The 21,938-nt window shown below is 33.6% G+C and overlaps 1 protein-coding gene across 2 annotated transcripts in view; it reads right to left on the reverse strand.

The window, feature by feature from the left end:
• The window catches only part of LOC141684416 (uncharacterized), a 47,802-nt gene extending 26,207 nt beyond the window's left edge, over positions 1-21,595 (reverse strand). For both annotated transcript variants that reach the window (XM_074489392.1, XM_074489391.1), the window contains exons 1-29: positions 21,377-21,595; positions 19,470-19,573; positions 18,475-18,609; positions 18,350-18,400; positions 15,329-15,423; positions 15,112-15,229; positions 14,512-14,613; positions 14,243-14,431; positions 13,993-14,153; positions 13,067-13,237; positions 12,505-12,597; positions 12,088-12,409; positions 11,874-11,978; positions 11,701-11,796; positions 11,456-11,523; positions 10,699-10,819; positions 10,402-10,608; positions 10,119-10,322; positions 9,913-10,022; positions 6,557-6,653; positions 6,351-6,449; positions 4,876-5,037; positions 4,705-4,779; positions 4,095-4,625; positions 3,643-3,990; positions 2,403-2,534; positions 843-956; positions 581-765; positions 372-480 (exon numbers count right to left, since the gene is read on the reverse strand). In XM_074489392.1, coding sequence (XP_074345493.1) covers positions 372-480; positions 581-765; positions 843-956; positions 2,403-2,534; positions 3,643-3,990; positions 4,095-4,625; positions 4,705-4,779; positions 4,876-5,037; positions 6,351-6,449; positions 6,557-6,653; positions 9,913-10,022; positions 10,119-10,322; positions 10,402-10,608; positions 10,699-10,819; positions 11,456-11,523; positions 11,701-11,796; positions 11,874-11,978; positions 12,088-12,409; positions 12,505-12,597; positions 13,067-13,237; positions 13,993-14,153; positions 14,243-14,431; positions 14,512-14,613; positions 15,112-15,229; positions 15,329-15,423; positions 18,350-18,400; positions 18,475-18,609; positions 19,470-19,573; positions 21,377-21,473 — 4,401 coding nt within the window. In that variant the 5' untranslated portion in view covers positions 21,474-21,595. The remainder of the gene's footprint in view (positions 1-371; positions 481-580; positions 766-842; positions 957-2,402; positions 2,535-3,642; positions 3,991-4,094; positions 4,626-4,704; positions 4,780-4,875; positions 5,038-6,350; positions 6,450-6,556; positions 6,654-9,912; positions 10,023-10,118; positions 10,323-10,401; positions 10,609-10,698; positions 10,820-11,455; positions 11,524-11,700; positions 11,797-11,873; positions 11,979-12,087; positions 12,410-12,504; positions 12,598-13,066; positions 13,238-13,992; positions 14,154-14,242; positions 14,432-14,511; positions 14,614-15,111; positions 15,230-15,328; positions 15,424-18,349; positions 18,401-18,474; positions 18,610-19,469; positions 19,574-21,376) is intronic.
• Positions 21,596-21,938: the final 343 nt, after the last annotated feature.

Genomic DNA, 21,938 nt, shown 5'->3' on the forward strand with positions numbered 1-21,938 from the left:
TTCCCCGAATATTAAATGAACTGTACAAACTTCCAAATCAAAATTTGACATTTAGAAGTCAAAATTAGGTCAATCATTTTGAGTGGGAATACAGAGGATGTTAAAAAATAAAACTGAAATGGACAAAGTGACTGGTAACTTTCATTGAATTTTAATATCATATTTATAAGATATCGTTAAATATATTATGAGAACCACATAAAGAACATAATACTCAAATAATATTTTCCCCCCTCTACTAAGTTACTATTGATTTCTTTAGTAAGTTGGAGTTAACCAGCACGAAGGCTTATATTTGATTTAGTTCAGCCAGGCTAATCCAATATCTAACAAGTGGCAACCAAAACTCATACTTCCAAAAAATATCTTACCATTACAGTTAAAATATCCACGTGGACAGCACTAATATCCTGTTTACTATCCATAGACCACTGAAAGGTGTTCCGCACAGTTATATGAACGATGTCAAGCTTCAAATAGCTGCAAACATAGTAGAGCAGATCAGTGATTGCTACAGTATTAAATTAGCAAAAAATGCAATGACAGGGTGATGGGCACAACTGCTGGACGCTGCACTTACTCAAGGCTGTCAGTTCTCCGAGGCATCAAAATGATTGGTTTTCTAAGTGAAAGGTCCAACTTTACAGCAGGTGATCCTTCAATTTCACTTTTAGTAAACCATTTCTCTGAATTTGTTACTTGATCCTTTACTTCGACAACATCATCTGTAGTCTTGGGTACAAGGCCCATAAAATAACTGACAACCTACAAGCCAGTTTTATGAGACATCAGGATAAAGATTAAAACATATAACCAGATGTAAGTCATCTGAACCAATTTACCTCTTGAATAAAGCGATTCAAATAGACGATGCGAACTTCAGAAAGCTGTCCAAGAAGACTGTAATCATACCCCTTATAGTCTTCATCATCAGCATTGAATGAACTGAACTCCAGCTGCATTTTCACATAAAAATGCTATTAGATAAGGAAACATGCGCTGGACCTACCATATGGTCAATATTACAAATGTAAATACTATAACGACTTCAACTTGCAGTTACAATTACAGACAAATGGCCAAAAGAATACATGGCATGCATCAAGTGAAGCTTAATAACAGTTGTACTATATATAGTACGGAATCTGGACTTAAAAACAGAACATAAATGGGAGAACTGTCCTCTGCAGAGAAAGACCATCTAACAAATGTACTCTTTCAAGTTTCAACATTAGAAATCTTGCACCCTGATTTAACACGTTAACTTAAAAAAAACGATGAGGCAACATCCCATTTTATATTTGTCAGTTAATTGTAGCCAATTTATTTATTTAACAATTCTATAACTTTTGTAGTTGTTTTCCTACTTTTTAAAAGACCTGACTATCCCTGAAGGGGAGGAGACAACATGAATCTCACATTAACGGACATATCTGTTATAACATGTTCTCCAATCCTTTAAACTAAAAAAATAAAGATGCTGCCCTGAAAAAGAGACAGAACTACTCCTGACAGAGAGGCAACATAAATTTCACAATAAAGGGCATATCATTTCTAACACGCTCCCCAATCCTTTAACTAAAAAAAGGGTTTCATACTCAGTGGGATCAACTTTCAGGCTTTTAAAACCTAAGAGGCATAAGCTTCCTATTCTTCAGTACTTGCAAACATTGTTCCTTGTCAAATAAAAAATTTGAAAGCGGTACTGCACTAAAACCTATCATAATGCAACTCATTCAATGAACTTATCTGGCACTTCCTCAAATTTTAGTGTTGTCCTTGTAGACATAAAAAAATTAACAGTAGGAATAATCTAGGTCTCCACTTGCCGATAACGTCTCCTCCTGGTTTATCCACATCAAGGACAGAAATCCATAAAAAAATCCAGAGCACCATTACATACAATATTATTTCCCAAGAGCAAGAAGCACGCAAGAGAAATAAACAAGACCAGCTGTTTCAATAAAAATATTCCGTATAATAATAGTTTTCCTTTATCGAAAACAAGAACACATCCCTGTTTCCAATAGAACTATAACATAGGATCTTCTCTAATTTTAGAGAACTATTTATATATAATAACTAAATTCTAATATATTTTAATTGATGGGCTACCAAAGCCTTTTATATTGCTCCCAAATAGTCTCTTTGGGCTTTTTAAAGTGTTGACCTGCATCATATCTATTGTCTCTTATCTTTCATTAGGTACTCTTATAATTTTTTTTCTACAATATCCACACCAGGGTCCTTGCGGAAATAACCTATATGCTCCTTTGGAGTAAAGGTTAGGTCGGCATACATCATACCCCTCCCTATACTTACAAACCAACCACATGAATTGCTCTATGGAAAAGCACTTGCAGACTAAATATAAGGTATTTATGCATATTGCAAAGCCATACCTCCACGAATGAACTACCACCTGGATTCCGCATATCACAAGCCCAGAAATAGATATGACTTCTGAGGAGACTGTCATCACTTATTTTGAGGTTTCCAAGTGAGGCCTTAATGCTAAAAGAAGAAGGGAACACCTGATCAGAAAAGAATTTATAATGTTTAGAATTTGCTTCTCTTTATTGAGTAATGAGGACAAATAACAAGATACAAACTAGTTAGACAGAAACACGAGTGCAATTGTAAAATCTTTACATAAAAACCAGGAGTTAATTGGCCAAAGACATCATCTTATTGTACACCAACTTGCAGGTGGGTCATTAAACTCAAGTTACAGCCAACTAGTTGAAGCATTAATAACTTCCAAATAGAACTCAGCAGTCCAATTAAACTGAGTTGTGATATGTGCTGCAGGAGTAACTTTGTTCATGGTTGTCAGCCACGCTCGAATCCCCGGATAAATATGTAAATGATTTGAAGGATCAAGGGTTCTAGTCTCAGTAATGCACATACTTAAAATGTGTGCGTATTTTCAAAAGTTATGAAAATACAACCAACAAAGATTCTAATATATACATCAAATATTATTTTAGGAAATTAAACACCTGCACATTGTATGGGTGACAAGTATGAAAAATAATATTTTAATAATTAAACTAGCTTGAATTAAAATAGTTGAAAAAGCTTAGTATCTCATTAATCTGAGTGATGTAATTCTATGGAAGAAGATGCAACAAAAAATAAAGAAATTGAAGGACTGCACCAAAATTTGAAAGAATCAGCCAAAGTCGTTCAACAACGCCTGGTCACGCCTTTTCAGTTTTAAGCTAACGAGAAGAGGTTCACGTGTTATCAACTGTGTTGACCTACCCTAGAAGAGGTTCACGTATTACCAATTATGCGTTAACCTACCAAACAGGCATTAACGCAAGTGATTTATCATGCATTAACGTAAAAGAGGTTCACGTGTTGGTCACAATAAGTTCAAGAAGTGTTTCAGTAAAGCGTTGTCAACGCATTTCTATCGTCCTAAAAAGGTAAATTTGGAAGGAAAAAGACTCCAAATATTGTTGGGATTAATATTACTTCATCTATTTGTAGAGTAATTATTTTGTTTCATATTTAGTTCATACATATATTATGAAAGATGTACATAACTCAATTAAATAGGAATTTACTGTGGTAATCATTTTATACATTTCTGTGATGCATGTAAAGCTTTAACTGAGGAAAGAGCCTTCAAACCTTGATATCAGTCAGGAAATTATCTTGTGACAAAGTCGCAAGCTTTGTCCCGTCTTCCTTCATCAGCAATATTTGAGCATGAGCCATATTCAGTGCTAAAAAGAACATGACTCTAGACTTCCCCTTTCCAAGTAAACCTTTTACAGTAGGCTCATCACTGGCAGCTAACCGCTGATTATAAACCTCTTCTTCTGTCAAATTCTCTTGTTGGGCAGTGGCAGCTGAAGAACTATTACTGAAAGATTCACATGTGTCATCCTCAACAACGATAGCATCTACAAACTCCATGATGGCAACTATCATCGGTCTACGACAGAAAAATGATAGGGTCGCTAAGGTAACTGTCACCTGGGTTAGACAAAAAAGGAAAAGTTCACAACCACATTGAGTAATATACTAAAATAACTTGGTTTCAAAAAAAACTAAAATGACTTTCAGGGAAAGGTCCAGACCTGTTTATCGATATTATCATACAGCAGCGAATTCTGATCAATAATCACTATCTGAGCTTTCACAAAACTATTTAAATCATCAGTGACATCAACACCAACGTACTCCTCACGAGTCTGGAGACTGACATCAGGAAGTAAACCATCAATACGAGAAAAACTAGGGGGCTTTAGTATAGATTTCTCCGAGGAAAGAGACTTTTGGGAACTCAGGTATTCGGAGAGAGATTTCTGGGAACTAAGATATTCAGATACATTTCCAAGTGAAAGCTTCGGACTATCAACAGGATCAATTAGAGTATCTGATGCCTCATAGAAATTTTCATCTTCACTTTGATTTCGCTCAATCTTGTCACAAGTCTGACCTTCGGTTCCTTTCAAGATGGAAGGTTCATCAGTACTACGAATGAAGGATCGTGCTAAATATAAGGGCTGATCCTGTGATACCCCTGAGTAGCAAAATAAATCTTCCAACTCCAAAGCCTTTAAAACAGTGCCAATGAACATATCACCTGCTCTCAGTGAAAGTTCCACCTGTGTACACAGATTAATTTATTGGAATATAAAATGTGATACAAAAGAATAGAAAAGCGAAGATGCAATTTAATCATACCTGACCACCTATTGCTCGAAATTCAAAAAGACGACTCTCCTCAGCTAGAAGCACCTTCTTGAAAGCTCTATCATGCTGAACAAGGTCAGAGAAAGTTATTAATCACACGTACAATAATCAATACAACATTCCACAACATACATATCAACCAAGGCTTGGGTCCACACCCACCTGGTTATTATAATTAAACCGTATCTTTAGCTCATCAAGAACACCAGTTATAAACATCATTTCCATCTTTGAGATATCCACAGAATTATGTTTATCAACAGATTTTATAGATTCGTCCGAATCAGATGAAGTCTCCAACACACCAGTTATAGGAGCAGAGCCCTGCATGAAAATTCTAGTAGTGAGGATAATTCAGTAATATTGGCTCTGTGCCTAATGCAATAGAATGTGCCTCAGTTGCGACAGCTATATTGGTGAGCGTAACCACATATCTAGGAAAGCCTTTACATCCATAAAGGATCTTCACTCACAATCAGTCGGACATTGTAAGGTGTTGATCTTCCCAAACAGATAATAAATAAATAAACTAGGCAGAAATGATTGCAACCTCAAACAAAACAATATAGCGCATACATTCGTCAGACGGAAATCCAACAATTTCACATAGATTTATACGAGAACTCCCATGCTATAAATCCTACAGTGATCATCATATGTAATTATTGCATATTAAGACCATACACTTTTCTGAAAGCCGCAAGGCAGGGTTAGCCAGACTAATGCACATCGAAGGTTTTTACATAGGTCACTGAGACACCAACAATATATCTTATTTTCCAAACAATGCACATGCTAACAATCTCAGACATAGTACACTTAATTAGCATTTATTATGGTATCAAAAAATCCTTTAACATTCTTCAACCTGAATCGATTTTATTGCTGCCAAGTTTAGACCTAATACTTATCTACTCGCTTAAAGACCTAGTTTCGTCATTGATTTGTACACATCCATTATACTCAAATAATATAAGATATTATACTGTAAAGGCAATGACTCATCCATCACACTGTACATTCATTCATAGATAAAGCACTTCTTTATGTCGCATATTATATCCATATATGTTCTTCGACTATCATGGAAGGTAAGGGGGGAATTTTCGTGTTACCCTCAGCAGTTGGTTCATGTATAGTTAGCATCCAGAGATCCCCCCCCCCCTTTCGAGGTCTAGAGATCGGATATCGCCGGAGGCAGCTTTGCTTAAGGGCTATTCCCCTTCCCAACCACCGAAAAAGAATATAAACAAGTTGGCTAAAAGAGCTTGTTGCAGCGCATGCGATTGGACCAAAATGAATATCAACATGTAACAGATCAGGAAAAACCACCGCATCGTCTTACAAAATTAACAATATTTACTACTCCCTCCGTCCCACCCAATTGTTAAAATTTGGGTAGGGCAAGGAGATTAAGAAAGTTAAAGAAACGAGAAGAAAAAGCGGTTGAATTAGTGGGATCTACTGAAATTACTGAAGTAAAAATTCTATTTTAAAAGATGTTAACAATTGGATGGGATATCTACTTCCAGGAAAGGAAAGATATTGCTGCAAACGATAGAAATATACCTTGATGTGCCTTACAAAGGAACACAACAGTGCAAACAGTAATTGAAATATACAGAGTAATAACATACCGATGCGCGATAAACAGCCCCCTGGAGGCGACTTTGCCATATCTTCCTTGATTCCTCCGACTCACATCTTAGTATAAGTGCATTGGCATCTTCGACAACCTACACGCAGAAAATATGAGGGTATCCAGCAAGACATGTTGCCAACTGTCATTAGATAAACATTAAAAGAAAGCAGTATTACGCTCTCAAATTGAACCAACTTGAACCTTATTATTGGATTTTTCTATATCACAAACAGCCAAGACATGCTCTACATTGCCAACAGTTTCAGGGGGAACTTGATACAATTGTTTTCCACGTAGACTACAAAAACAAATAGAAATTAGTTACATAATTGACAAACGAAAAAGTGTCTAGTATATTAAATTAATAAAAAATAATTCTATTAGTTTTAGACATTGTATCCCATTTTAAAGTTGACATAAGATACTAATGTTAGCTAAGAAACAAGAAACCGGGTGCAGGTGTGAGGGAATGAAATGCAAGAATACACGGATTCAACAAACATGATAATATTGGCATTCGAGTGCTGGCGGACAAGGCATAATACGTTCTTGATGTAATTTACACCCTATATCTTTAGTAGTATGCTTAGAGCTAATAGTATGAATATCGAATTATAATATATAACTAATGAGATTCTAACCCAACGTCTTGGTTTCCATCTTTAGAGCCAGCTAAGACAAACCAGGGTTAAGAATTACTACAATTACAAGTATTACAAAAGATTATGAAATCAATACTGATGATTACATATTATACATGCACATGTTTACATAACAAACATTATATACACAAATTATATCCTCATATATAAAAAGTGTTATGGACTTGGGTGGTGGCCCTCAAGGCCCAAAATATCACTTCAAGACTCTACATCGTGTAGCGTTTAGGAAAAAAGCTCAAAACGCTAAATCGTTTAGCGTTATGCACTTTTTCTTTTTTCTTTTTTTTAGATGTGCAAAATGTGACATAGTAGACTTTTGGCACCAAACGCTAAAAAAAAAAAATTGTTTCTAAAATCCAAAAGGGGATTGGTGAACCGTAAAATCATAAAATTTATTAACTTAAAATTTAAAATTGTTTAATTTAAAGTTTACATTTTTGGTTCCTAGGGTTTTAATCGTAAATCGGTATAACATTTATTAAGTTCTTTTATTAATATTTCTAAAATTCAAAAGTGGATTGGTGAACCCTAAACTGTTAAAAATTGTTAAATTATGGTATATTCCTAAATTTAAAAAATATTAAATAAAAAAGAAATATCGAAAACGTAAAATTAAGTGGTGTTTCCGGACCCCTAAAAAATACACCAAAATAAGCTCAAAATAAGAAAAAAAACAAAAATATCATAAACGTTACATGAAGTAACATTATGGCTTTAAAAAACTATAAAAAAAGGAAGCAAAACGCTACATTATGTAGTGTTTTGGGTTGTTTTCCAAACGCTACACGATGTAACGTGGTGAAGTAACATTTTGGGCCATAATTTCCAGAAGTGACATTTTAGACCATTTTTCACCCCAAAATGACACTTTGGTCCATTTCTCAATGGACTTCTTATCCTAAACTTTGATCCTAAACCTCCAAAACAATATCAACCACTGATCTGATATAATTAAAAATAGACAATTAAGATCATATTCTTAATACAATCATAAATAGGAAACGATTACACTGTTCTACTACTATTCAAACACCAATTGCGGTACAATATCCTAATACAATCCTAGATAGGATATGATTAGAGATTTAATAAATTATAAGTATAAAAAAAATTACATTGTTCTACTATTATTCAAAAACCTATGATACATTAATGATACAACTATATATATAATATTAATAGATATTCTGTTATATATAGTTGTAGTTCAATTCCACATCCTTATATTTATCAATATCTGCATATTTGCTGCAACAATATTACAACAAAATATAAAAAAAAAACAAATTGCAAAAATAAAAAAGAAATGACAATATATATGTACATTAAAAAATTATTAAAAAAAAGTAATAAATAATAAATTTTAGAAAACCATGCATCACACGGGCTATAAGCTAGTATATAGTTATATATGTAAAATATTTTACAATAACTTAATTATAAGTTTATAACTATAAAATATTTTAATTTTTTCAAAGTGCCTGCACAGGATTTAGATGTGCTTGCATATATAGATTATAAAAATATATTTCGATTTTGTTCATGATAAAAAACAATTATTAGAATTAGGGCTGTCAAACGGATAATTCGGATCCGTATCCGCAATCATCGGATTCGAATACAAATAATATCCGCTTTATGTCGGATACGAATAATATCCGCTTTTTCTCGGATACGGATGCGGATATTTCGGACGAATATCGGATTTTTTGAATTTTTTTTGTTGCCCCTACCGTTTTGACGATGATTTTAGAACATTTTATACGATTAAATACACATAATATATTTATATATGTATAAAGTAAGTGTACAATATATATATATAATTTGTATAAACGTATTATTTAATACATTTACACACTATAAACTAAAAAAATAAATTTTAAATTATATATAATTTTATATTTATATAATTTAAATATCATATATGTATTTATTTTCGGATTCGAATACCCCGAACTCAGATACGGATAATATCCGTTTTTTCTCGGATACGGATTATATCCGCTTTTTCTCGGATACAAATGCGGATTTTTCGGACGAATATCGGATTTTTTGAATTTTTTTGACAGCCCTAATTAGAATTAGAAAATTTATGTAAATATAATCAAATGGATGCCTTAAATCATCTAAACACAATAGTTTAAGTAATACTTTTAGTTTTTGCAAAACTGAATTTATATATATATATTACTTTTTAATACTAGTACGATATAATTACTTTTTTATTTGCTATTAATACTAGTACAATATTCTTTTTCAAGTAGTTACTTAGAACCAATTTCTAATATGATTTGTGAAGAAAAAAAAATCTAAATTTGAGATTATGCAAAATACACCAATGTCGGGAATTCGAGTAAATGAATATCCAACAGAACACGAGGAAACTTTGGGTAACCAAGTATATGTACTTTGGTGACTGGGTAGATAAGATGAATATATATATATAGACACACACACACAAATGTCGTCATTTACTAAAGATAATGTCGTCAAGTGTGCGCCCATATCCAAATTAACTCAAGTACCCAACAAATCTAGTTTTTCATCATCCCTTGTAAGATTCTATTAGTCTTATTAAATGACTCCTCTTTTTCATTGCAGAAGTATCACTAAATTCAGATATTTGCATTATATACATGTATATATTCTAAAAGAATATATTATGTACATGGCAAGCCCTTTCAAACTAACCTAGAGGCTAATACAACTGTCTGCACATACAACATAAAGGTTGACGAGATATTGGTTTCTATGTAAGATTTTATTAAGACAATTATATTAATATAAAGCGAGTATATATCCACATTTACCATCAAGATCGATTATTTTATATTACTATTAAAGAGTTCTTCATCACATTAGTACCACACAGGTCAAAGAAAGGAGTTGCACCTGAGATAATCTTTATATGATCTAGAACCAGGCTTTTCAAGTATGTAAAGGAAAGGCCCCACAAGGCAAAGATATCTACGCTTCCATACAGCTTCCCTACCTCCCACACCCTGCCAAAATTAGAAATATACAGGAAGTTGAGGGAAGATCAAAGTTCACAACCTCCAAAGTGATTACTGATACATTTGCATTAAAAAAAATGTAACCTTCCAACTGAGAACAGATAACCACCCCTCAAAGTCAGCTTGGTCCCAAGGACGCTGAGTATCTACAGCATCACTATCTTCTGACTGAAAGATCTTTACAACTTGCATCAGCCGATGGTAACGAGCGGGCGAAAAATGAAACCCTAGAGATGGTAGCCGAACAGCAATTCTTGTTGAAGGATAAGAGGGATTTTCCAGCCGAATCTACATGGATTTGTTCCAATAGTGTCCAATCATAAGAACGGATATATTAAGCAAAAATTTCAACGCAAAAATTTGTTACCTGTTGAAGATTAACTATCAACCGACATTTATCAACAACAGGCAAGATTCTAGCAGAAGCAGATGGAGAAGAACCAGCAGAACTATTCAATTGTAGCTGACTCCAGTGATAATCTCCATCAACCAGAAACGCAGATACATCACTCAGAACCAGATCAAACTGGAGGTACATATTGCTCTCATCACTTGACGATGTTTCATTATCAACCTGCAGAAATGGTACAAGCATGTTTGATAATTGCCAGATGGTTTGGTGAAGAAAATTTCATGGAGAAGTTGTGAACATGTTGCAACCAACCCGAGTACGAATAAAAAGATGTCCCAGGTCAAGCAGAAGCTTCGTTGAGTTGATTTTGTCAGGACAGAAGTCAGTAGGTACAGTAATCTTCGGTGCCGCAATATCCAAGTCCAAGAAAAATCTAGAAGCAAAAGAAAGTCAACTATGAATTAAAGTCTCACTGTTGCAAAAAATGAGTTGAAGTATTACGGTTTCCCAAAATAGAAGCAAAAGTATAATGGCTATATACTATATATGAATGTGTTGCACTTTCTAGTTTCTACTGTCAAATAATTTAACATGTTTTAGAGAGTACACCAAAGATAATTTTTGGGTTCAGTCATCCACTGCATTCTTGTTCTCCTGTAAGTTGTTCACATAATTGCAAATAGGATTAAAATGCCTGATATCTTTCATTGCATTCATCCTTGCACTCCTATGAGTTCACGGAATGGCAAATAAAATCAATCATGCACAAGACATCTTCAGATAGGGGCAGGAGCCAGCCAATGTATTAAGATGGACTTTACTAATAATTGATAAATAAATTCACTTTATTAAAAAGGCCAAATGATCACCATTTCCTCCTCTACATAATTCTATAGCTAATCATGCTCATCTCCCTTGAATCACGTGCTGGAAAACACCAAGATGCTATAAACCAGATAAAGACTAACAATGTAATATAAAGTACACATGATGCACAATCATAATGACACTTTTGCAAACCAGTTAAAAATTGTTGGAAAAGATCGCACCAAGCCACGAACGTTAGTACCTGGTTTGATCTTTCATTGCCTTGTTAACTTGTTGTTGTGCAGTTCGCTTAACTTCATCAATTGTCATCTGGAAGAAGTAAAAATTAGTATAGACGGAAGCGTAATTTAATTGATCAGATAGCAAAGACCGACAACACTATAGAGGTGAAATAAATCAGATCTCCTGCATCTCAATACACTGTATCTTAATACAAACATATTCAGAACAGGTCAATTCACACAAAAAAAATTATTTAAGCCAAACCTGTACAGCAGCAGCAGTTTCCAAAGCTACTGTCTGCGTAACAGCCGCACTACTTTCAAAGAAATTGACGATCTGATCAACTGAGTCCTTGAGATACTGGTTGATAACAAATCATCAGTTTTAAGACATTTTAATAAAAATGGCATTCAACAATGAGAAAAGAAATAACATACAGTAACGTAGCACGGAGAAGCTTTTGCAACCATACTCCAGTCTACTTCAACATCAATTGGCTTATAACAGAACACACCAAGTAGTGAATCATACGCAGTGGCACTCTGTGCACAGGAAAAGAATTTCTTATAAAAGAAATGGAAGACTTTTATTTACAAAAATACGAAGGCAAAGAGTCACCTATTTAGTGATGAAAAGTGTCAGAGATCATACCTCGGCAAGTAGTCCATTTGGAGATGATAACCGATATGATCCCAATTTCAAGTCGAAAATTTTTGTTTCAGAGTATAATTTAATCAAACAACTGAGATTGTCAGAAGATAATTCAGCTAGGCACTCTTGCGCGTCAGTAAGCTTGGAAGCATTATGTTTCATGTGAACCTCTAACAGAGTATGAAGAACATCACCCTTGTCATGAGTTCCCAGTGGAAGTGTTTCATCACCTTCCTTGTAACCTATCATGTTATTCAGTTGCTCCCAGTCTTCAACAGTAAGGTTCCCAGGTTCATTTTCATCCTCTGTAGATTGACCGTACCTGAAAAATTAAAAAAAGAAAAAAATCAGGATGACAATAACTAGTTTATGACTTTTACAATTGTAAATCAATATACAAACATATAAGGGTTTTACCCTCCAAATGGCCACCATGATTTCTTTGCTTTCTGTTTTTTCAAGTAAAGGTCCGACTCCACTGATTGCTCTACAAACTTGTGTGCCAGCATCCTGCTCAACAGTAAGAAGATCAAGAGCACATTGACCATAACTAGATATCCTACTTCGAAAGTATTAAATAAGTTCCTAATTATCTCCTTCTACAACTGTTACATTGCAAATAGTTCTAACCAACTTAGTTCTAGAACATCATTTTAACATAAAACAGGCCGCAGATCAACCCATTTCCCCATCACTCTGTTCTCTCTTCTAAAAGTTTGAGGTGCTACTCAGGACTTTGGTGGTAAAAAACACTAAAAGTTGGGGGGAGGGGGGAGGGGGGGATAGTGTGAAAAGCAACCTGTCCCTCCAACTCAGAGCTCTCTCAAAAGAGAAAAAAAAAAGCCAAAAGGTAAAAGAAATTAACATTTACAAACAATAAACAAAAGCAATCTCTATACTTAAAAAGTATACTACATTATAATCAATGGGTATTTTTTTTAAACCCCATGAATTTTTAAGTTGTTTGCAAGAAAAATACCTCCACTGAATTATGAGTTCTATGTCAAGTTCACGATCCATTTCTTCGATGTCAGTATTGTCATCAATAATGGCCCGTGTGACTTCAGATTTCAGCAGTGCAGCATAGAGGGATATATATTTCTTGCGTAAACTTGCATAACGCAAGACCTGCTCCCAAGACAGTTTTCCGCTGCAAAATACAATATCCCATATATTTTGTTAAAAAAACTAGGTTTCGGATTACTGCTCTGACCTAATTAATATAAAGATCAACATCAGGAAGCTTCTGCTAGCTAATCATTTCCAAAGAATCGTTTTCTAAGCACGAGATCAAAATGAAAAGGAACGTTTTCAAGAAGTCCCCGAGTGAGCGTACTATGGGGGCAGTCAAGCACATCCGGAAAGGATCAAGGAGGGTCTCATTTGTAAGATGGATCACAGGCATGACATAAACACCATTTATAGCATGTTTGGCAAAGCTAAAAGTGAAAAACAGACACTTTAAGTTGATTTTGGTGTGTCTGGCTATCCTTATATTTATCTCATCCCTGATCCTTGTCCCCATCAATTACTAAACCTTATTCCATTACACAAAGATCCTTGTAGCACTATGCTATCTATATATGCATACATAAAGCATCACTTGCTTAAACGATTTCAATATACTCCCATAGGCCTTTCTTTCTTCCGCATGTTTGGAAAGATAACATCTTCCGTTTAACTTAGGATTTTTTTGACGTATTTTCTTCCAGGGAGATAAGGATCTTTCATTTTACTAATCACTCTCCCAGATTAACATTCCTGTGTATTATAAGTTTATAACTTTACATGTGTTTTGTGTACAATTATATAGCCTTCAAAACACCAAGTAAATGATAGAAAGAATGCTATTAAGAGAGAAAATATTAAAAAAAATTAGGTGAAAAGAAGCATCCAATTTGGTACCTGGCCTTCTTCATCTGCTCTGAAATAACTTTGCAGGCATATTTCCACCAAGATCTTGGATCAGATTTGACAGACACAAGTGGTCGATAATGCGCATATTTCAATCGTTGATTGAATGCAGCAAAGTTATCAGCTAATTTCAACAAGTCCCTATAACCATTCTGTAGAGAGGAAGGCATAATGTAAACAGCTAAATTCATAACATGATTTCTGTAAATATCAAAAAACTAATATTTATAGGAACAAAAACCTTTGACAAACAGAGGGTAACGTCATCCAAATTCACTAAGGCTTTCTGTAAAGGTTGACCACTTTTAGCAGACGCATTTGGTCTCTGTTTTGAATAGTTTGCATTTCCTGTCACGGGCTGCAGAATATAATCGTGTTTCCTAACAAGCTCATCTGCTGCCTCTCCATTTTTGGTACCATTTTTAAAAACCTAAACAGTAAAAAATATCATGGTGCAATTTAATTGACCCAGAAGGTGTACATAACACATGCACACAGATTCAGACAGACCTGACTCCATTCGATTGGCAGCAATTTCTTCCATGGTTTATTAATATGCCAAGGAATGATATCAGAATCCAAATAAACAGCCAGCTCTTCAAGTTCTATGGACTGCAAAACAATTTAGGGGTACCAGATAAGGAGAGAATAATATTTCCATACCGTTGGGGACACCAAATAAGAAAAGAATGCTATTGCGAAACATCTATCCATATAAAATTTAATAAAACTTAATGCACCAAGTGAGAACATTTTCCAGGAGTGCTCAGAATTTATTATGATTTTCATAGAGTCTTAAGATTTACTTACAATTTTGTAAGTCATATCAGGAAAGATTGTAATCAAATGCAACTTAGATGGTAATTCTAAGAGACGTCTCAAGAAACATTTTTACTGAGAAATTCAAAGTCAAAAGTGTAACACCATGCTGGACAAATTTTATATCTGATGTCGTAAATAGCTACAAAATTTACAAGCATCCTGAAGAAAACAAAATCCATGTCTGAAATATGGTAACCAAGGTGAAAAATAGGTAGAACAAATAAGAGAGGATCAGGTCGGGGGAAGGGGGGAGACAATTTCTGGTTACAGATAATATTAAGAAACAACCTTCCGAATATGATCTAGAGCTCCCTCACTAATAAACGTCTCATTCCCCATATCATCAACTGTAACAGCTGAGAGTTTCTTTAAAGTTACGCCAGCTGCAAATGGGTGCTCGGGATTGCTAAAAAAGGCAGTCAAAAGGTGATACCAGGTAAAACAATTTCCATTGTTTAAAATTTTGTAATAACCCTTTGTTTAAATAAAATGATATTAACAGTACCTCTCAAGATCCTCATATCTGATATGAATATTCGATATCGAAAGCTTCAAGTTCCCGATAATGGTGTTAATGAAGGATCCCAGCCATGATTTATTCTTGATAGACCAAAAAAGACAGGAGAAACATGATTAAGATTATCACAAGTAAAATTGCACAATATAATGAATGGCCTATTAGGACAGTTTAATTACATATATCCAGAAAGTTGACCTATAAACACTTGAGAATAAAGGCAATTACGTGAGACTGACATTCTTTCCCAATTCTCTGATAAACAACAAAGCAGTTAAATATGCCTGTTTGCAGTTGCAGCAAAATCCTTAGGTTAATAGCTTTAAGACCGAATACCTAACATTCACTTTTATCAGACCTTTGTCTTCTGAGTGTACAAATCCAACGCAAACTTATCAGATACAGATACTGAAATGAGTACCAGTAGTCTAGTACCAAAAAAACTATTAGTTATAACTCAGGCTCGCTTGTCACCCGAAAAGCATGTCCAAATAAAATTTACGAAGTTGAGCAAAGATGTAGACATATTTCTAATTTCTTTGTTTTCGAGAAGTTGAGCTATTAACTTGAACAATCGACTGAAAGCATCACTATATGTGGGTTGTGAGACAATGCTTCTAGCTTCATTATTTAAATTCCTTGTGCGCATTCAGCTCCAGTAGGATAACTATGTGAAATAATAAGAACAGTAAGACAGCTGCACTTACATCTCGCGGTTAATTAGACTCTGAAATTTTTAGAGACTAATCAATAAATGCTTGTTTCTTTGAATTTACAAACTGTACAATAAATTGATCAGCTAAGGGCGTCGACTAAAACATTTAATCACTATATGTAGGTATTTCAACTGCTAGTTCCGATCAGATATTCTGTTGGATAATGACAAGCGTAACAACTTTATGCTGAACATGTAGTACTGGTGGGTCGGTCATTTCAAAATGACGATGTGATAAAGTTTGGAAGTACAATTTAGTTCCAACAATTAAAGCACCTACTTGCTTTGGGTTTTAATTATTATCAAGGAGAAGTTCTTGCGCCAAATGAATATATATAAAAAAAATAGCTTGTACCTAAATATTAATAGCACCATTGCCGCAAAAAAGACCTTAAAGAGAACTTTGCCGTAGATAAAAATTGTATGAAAATGGAGACTTCAGATTTTCACAATAAGAAGGCTGTATTATATCAGGACTTTCTATAAAAAAATAGAAAAATGAGTTTAATGACTTCTCAATGACTTTCATAAAAAATTTGAATATTTAGACAATTTCTAGATACTTTAGTTAGGAAGACAAATATAGACATTCTAGCGCTCTGGTATAATAAATATATGATTGTATAATTTCTTATAAACAATATATAAAATTAATAATTATATTACATACAAGAAGTGAACAAACAATTTTTTCATTATGTCTAATATGTACATAATTTATCCTTGAAAGTACAAAAGATTTCTTATACTTCTTAACAGATTTATTTTGTTCAATAGATGCCCTCCTTCAAATTATTACGATAAAGTTAACTAATACTTCTTAAACTTTGTTAGATTTCACCATGTACAATTAACCAGAAAAAAATAGACTTTGCATAGGTAAATCTTATACATTTCAGATAATTTAATTTTAATAATTGTAAAAAAAAATTAGGCATACGCTATGCTTGTTAATTTTGACATGCAGAAAAAATCATACTAAAAAATAGATTGTTAAAAGTAAGAGAGTATACAAACAAACATTGAATTTTTAAACCGAGTAAAAACTAAAAATTAGTATACTAGGACAGAGAGAGAGAAGAATTAAAAATTAGTATGTATATACTGAGAGTATATAACAAACATAGAATTTTCAAACCGAGTAAAAATTATACGAGAGAGAGAGAGAGAGTAAAAAGAATACAGATATGTCAACTGACAAATCCTAAAAAAACATCTTGAATTTTAGAATAGAGATTAAAGAACATGAGAAAAAAAAAAAGAATACTGCAGTGTCAATTGTTATACATAGGAACATCCTCTTAAATTTAGGAAAAATATCATCAAAAGTCATTCATATTCTAAATACTAGATACTTTTGCAGAGTTTTTATGAAATACCATCAAACTTTATAAGCTCCTTGCACGTTACAACTGAATGCCTCGTGACTTCATAAGAAGAAATGTCTCCATACAAATAATACATTATCAGCGATATGATTATGCCATTGCATTGAGCTTTTAAAGATTATAAAGGTTCTTACCAAAGTGATTGTATATGTATAGAACGTAAAAAATACCTAACATATATTTGATAATGATACCGCTCAATGACTCGATCGAAACAGCTAGAGCCACGTGAATAGATATTTTTCCTTGATAAATAGAACAAGGTTGTTTTCACATTATTAGTAAGGATAATAATTCTGTATTTACCAAGGCAATAGATTATAACATTGTTGAGTTGTCATAGTAAAAAAGAAGGCGGATACGTTAACTCTGAGTGTCCCAGAAACACCAGTTTTAAAATAGAAATTTAATATGACAGCATCCATTCCTTAATCAAATTAGAAGGTGGTTGGCTTAGCATGTGTCTATAATTCAATCTAGAGGTGGAGACCGCATTGTTCCTAGCAGCTAACATGGCAAAAGCAGACCAATTAAACGTAGATTCTTTCCAAAGTGTGAAATAAAATTAGCAAATATTTGGTTCGACTTCTTGCAGGTTAGATGAAAAGGCTCCTCGCGTCAGGTTTGAGGTTACTAGGACCTCATTCTTTACAAAAATTATTATAAACAGAAACCATAGAATCTGATACAGGCTGTAATATCCTTTTAAACAGTTAAGCTGCAAGCTTTGTTTTCCAAGATCAATTAACAGGAAAGATGCTTAACTATCAAGTGAGCCTAATCTTAGAAAGATGACCTCAGTGCCTTGAAAGAATAAATTCATTTCGACCCAACAGTACACGCATGGGTGAAATATATTCTACAATAAGCAAAAACACACTGCTAATGAAGGGTGAAAAAGCAAACCATCTCATTCGTTAATATTTGTTTGCTCTCCAGAAGCTTCATCTCCATTTCCTGTAAAGTAAAATAAAGCAGAACGTCAATATCAATCACAGAAACGTGTAGTATTTGAGCTTACACAGTCTTACTCGTATTCGAGTCTTTTTAACTTCTTGAACAGCATCCTCGGTCGACCCTTCAACACGTGTAGCAGGTTCAGCTAATAAAAAGATCCGATCCAGAGAAACTATAACTGGATCTTGGCCAATTCTGCTCCATGGAACCTGAAATTTAGACTTTATTTATAAAACCTTTGAAAATATTATACGCACTCAGCAAAATCAGATAGTAAATGTTCTAACGGAGAGTATAACCACTAAGGAGATTCTTTTACTTTCTTAATAATACAAAGTGGGAAATCAACATCAATTACTGACAAATTTAAAACAAGTTGACATAATGTAAAAAATCTAGTGAAGTGCAATAATTTCATGTCTTAAATTTTGGCTAAGAAAGATTTGTCAATTAAGGTATTCATAATATAACAGCATACATACAAGTATAGCAAATAAAGACACATCCATAATGCATTTATTGTTTGTCATGTTGTCGCCACTACCTGACCAAGAATTTGCTTTAGACTTCACAACGGATTCAAGTGAAGATGACTTTTGCATCTACTGTTAAACAAGTTGACATTAACAGAAAAAATGTAGTGAAGTGCAATAATGTCATATGTTCATTTTTGGCTAATAGAGATCTATCACTGAGGCTATTCTTATTCAGACAGTATATAAACAAGTACAGCAAATAAAGACACATCAGTAATGCATTCATTTTAATGCAGATTTAATACTAAAATTCATGAAAACCACCTTAACAATATTCTTGAGAAGATAAATGCTGCACATAACCGAGTCACAGCCCTCTGACAGAAGTTAGGGCACTTTATATTTGCATACTTATGAGTGCAAAGGGTAGGGTGTGTTTTCCTTTTCCTTACTATTATTCTTAATTATTAGATTGATCGATTATGATGTCACCCACCTAATTGGAAAAAAGAGATAGGTAAATGGCATAAAAATATAGAGCCTATAAGGTGATCAGAAAATAATTTAAGCATTTAATCTATGTTAGGACATGCCTTGAGCTTCACCGAGCCAAGAAACCCTGCCTTCACTTTTACAGGTAACTTTAAAGCATTAAGTGCTTCAGGCTTCAGCTGCATATTATTCAACTCTACATCGCCTGCAGATTTAATAAAGATATAAGAATGTAGCATAAACAAATCTACATTTAAAAAAAACTGAAACAGATACCAACCAATTCTTATACAGCAAATAAACCCCACAAAATCAACATTGGCGATAACAGAAATAATACCTAACTATCACGTAAAAAGCATAAAGACTCTCTTTCTAACAAAGAGAAAAATTAATAGTGCTCCTAATAAAGCTCCTTAACTTAATTTCTAAGATGGAATAAAAAGAAAATGATGCTGATAGTAAAGGTCTAGTGGAAGATTTAGTCAGGTTCTCCATGACTTTTATGAGTATTTACGTATATTTTTGGTATTTTCTGGTTTAGAAGAAACAAAGAGATTAGAGAGAGATTTAGAGAGAAACAGAGAGATTGGAGCAGAAAAGAGGGAGAAGTCAGAGTTAAGAGCAAGAACCCCTAGACAGAGAAAGTAGTTAAGAGAGAGAGATAGAGATCTGGTGGAAATGATTTCCAGTTTCATATTCAATCTAATGAAATCACGGAACTGTTAAAAAGTATTTATAGACCTATTGCTATCACAGTATACTAGTATAGTAACTAACATGACAAACAGAAAATGACTATACTGCCCTTACTAACACAATATACTATACTTATACTATACTAAGACTGAGCTATCCTGAGAGATATCACTAACTAATTTCCTTACAAGCATATAATGATGGAAACAGAGTAGTAAATCTAGCATGCAGATATTAGTGATCCCGATGGTTGTGTTACTGGAATTGAGAAGAGACCGAAAATACTCCTTAGAATGTACCCCAAAAAAATCTACCTGGTTCTTCATTTTTATTATGTAAAAGCATAATTTTCGGGAAAAAAACTTTGTATTTCTGAGTTAATTAAATATAATCAGTCAATTACACTTCACTGGATTCCTTTACAACTAACCGACACTATCTGCAACAATTACCTGTATCACAATATTCAAAACTAGTTTTTCGAAGATACGTAAAACCATCCTTGAGTCATATTATCGGACAACTATCACATACTACAAAGTTAATTAAAATCTGTTCCCAAATCCTCACCTGTACCTTATTCTTCCGCACATATGTTCAACTTTCACATCTACTATTATACTCCAATATCGCTTTCATCACTAAGAGGATACCGCAGCACTATATATAAACACTCCCGCCGTAACTTTTTGTAAACTACACTAATACATTCCATGCTCCATAATGGACAACTAGCACCACACAACTTATAATACTTGATTCTATAATATCATCCGAGAACTTAATGTTTAAGTTCTCCCCTGAAATTTCTATATAAAAAAACGAAAACAGCACATATTAACTTATTCGAAAACTCTACATCCCTACATATCAACAATTACACACTCCTCACATAACTTCTCATAAACAGTACTAAAACATTCCACACTCCGTAAAACACTATACAGACACCACACAACTTATTATACTTAACTCGAGAACATCATACTCAAACTTACTATTTAGTATTTACTAATTCACTAAACTTTCTAAATAAAACACGAAAACAACAAACACTCTCACTAAGCCCTAATTCCACTCGCACCTCGTCAAATTCAAACAAAATCGCAAATATCACTTCAATTAACTTCATATTGTCACATAAACAACTAAATTCAATTTCACAAGCATCTAATTTAATCAAAATTTATCGCAACACGACTCGAATTTCGATATCAAACAATCAGCGAGAATTCAAGTAAAGTGAAGTGAACAACAAATAAATGTATACATACAAGAGTATGTAAGTATAGATAGAGATGAAATAGACCTTGCCAGACGCTGATCTTGAGAGCTTCTTTACTAAGCCCTAAAACGTAGTTCCCGAGGTACTTTTGTAGCAAAAACGCTACCTGATCTTCTAACATCTTTACAATTCTTCGATTACTCCCTTCGCGGCATCAATTACTATACATATAATACACGCACAGAGAGAGAGAGAGAGAGAGAGAGAGAGAGAGAGAGATGGGGGAGAGATTAAACGCAGGACACGTTTGCTAGACTGTTGTATAAAACAAGTAAGTTTATATTTTTATTTATTTTAATTTATTAGAGAGAGAGATTTGCAAGTCTCTTGGTATATAGAAATGGGTCGGTTTTTTAAAATTTATTGATAAATTGTTCAAAATTCGGTTAAAATATTTGTTCGATTTGATCAATTTTTGATAAATTTATAATAAATTATTCAATTTTTTAAAAAATTATTCGATAAATCGCAAAACAATATCTGACCGAATAATTCTCATTTACAAAATCTGTAACACTACGGAAAACTTAAAAGAGAAATAATGTTTTTATTTTATCTATTATTTTGTTTCGTGAATTTGCCGTTG

The sequence above is a fragment of the Apium graveolens genome, chromosome 9 (genome assembly GCF_009905375.1).
Source record: "Apium graveolens cultivar Ventura chromosome 9, ASM990537v1, whole genome shotgun sequence".
In the NCBI taxonomy this organism is placed as follows: Eukaryota; Viridiplantae; Streptophyta; class Magnoliopsida; order Apiales; family Apiaceae; genus Apium; species Apium graveolens.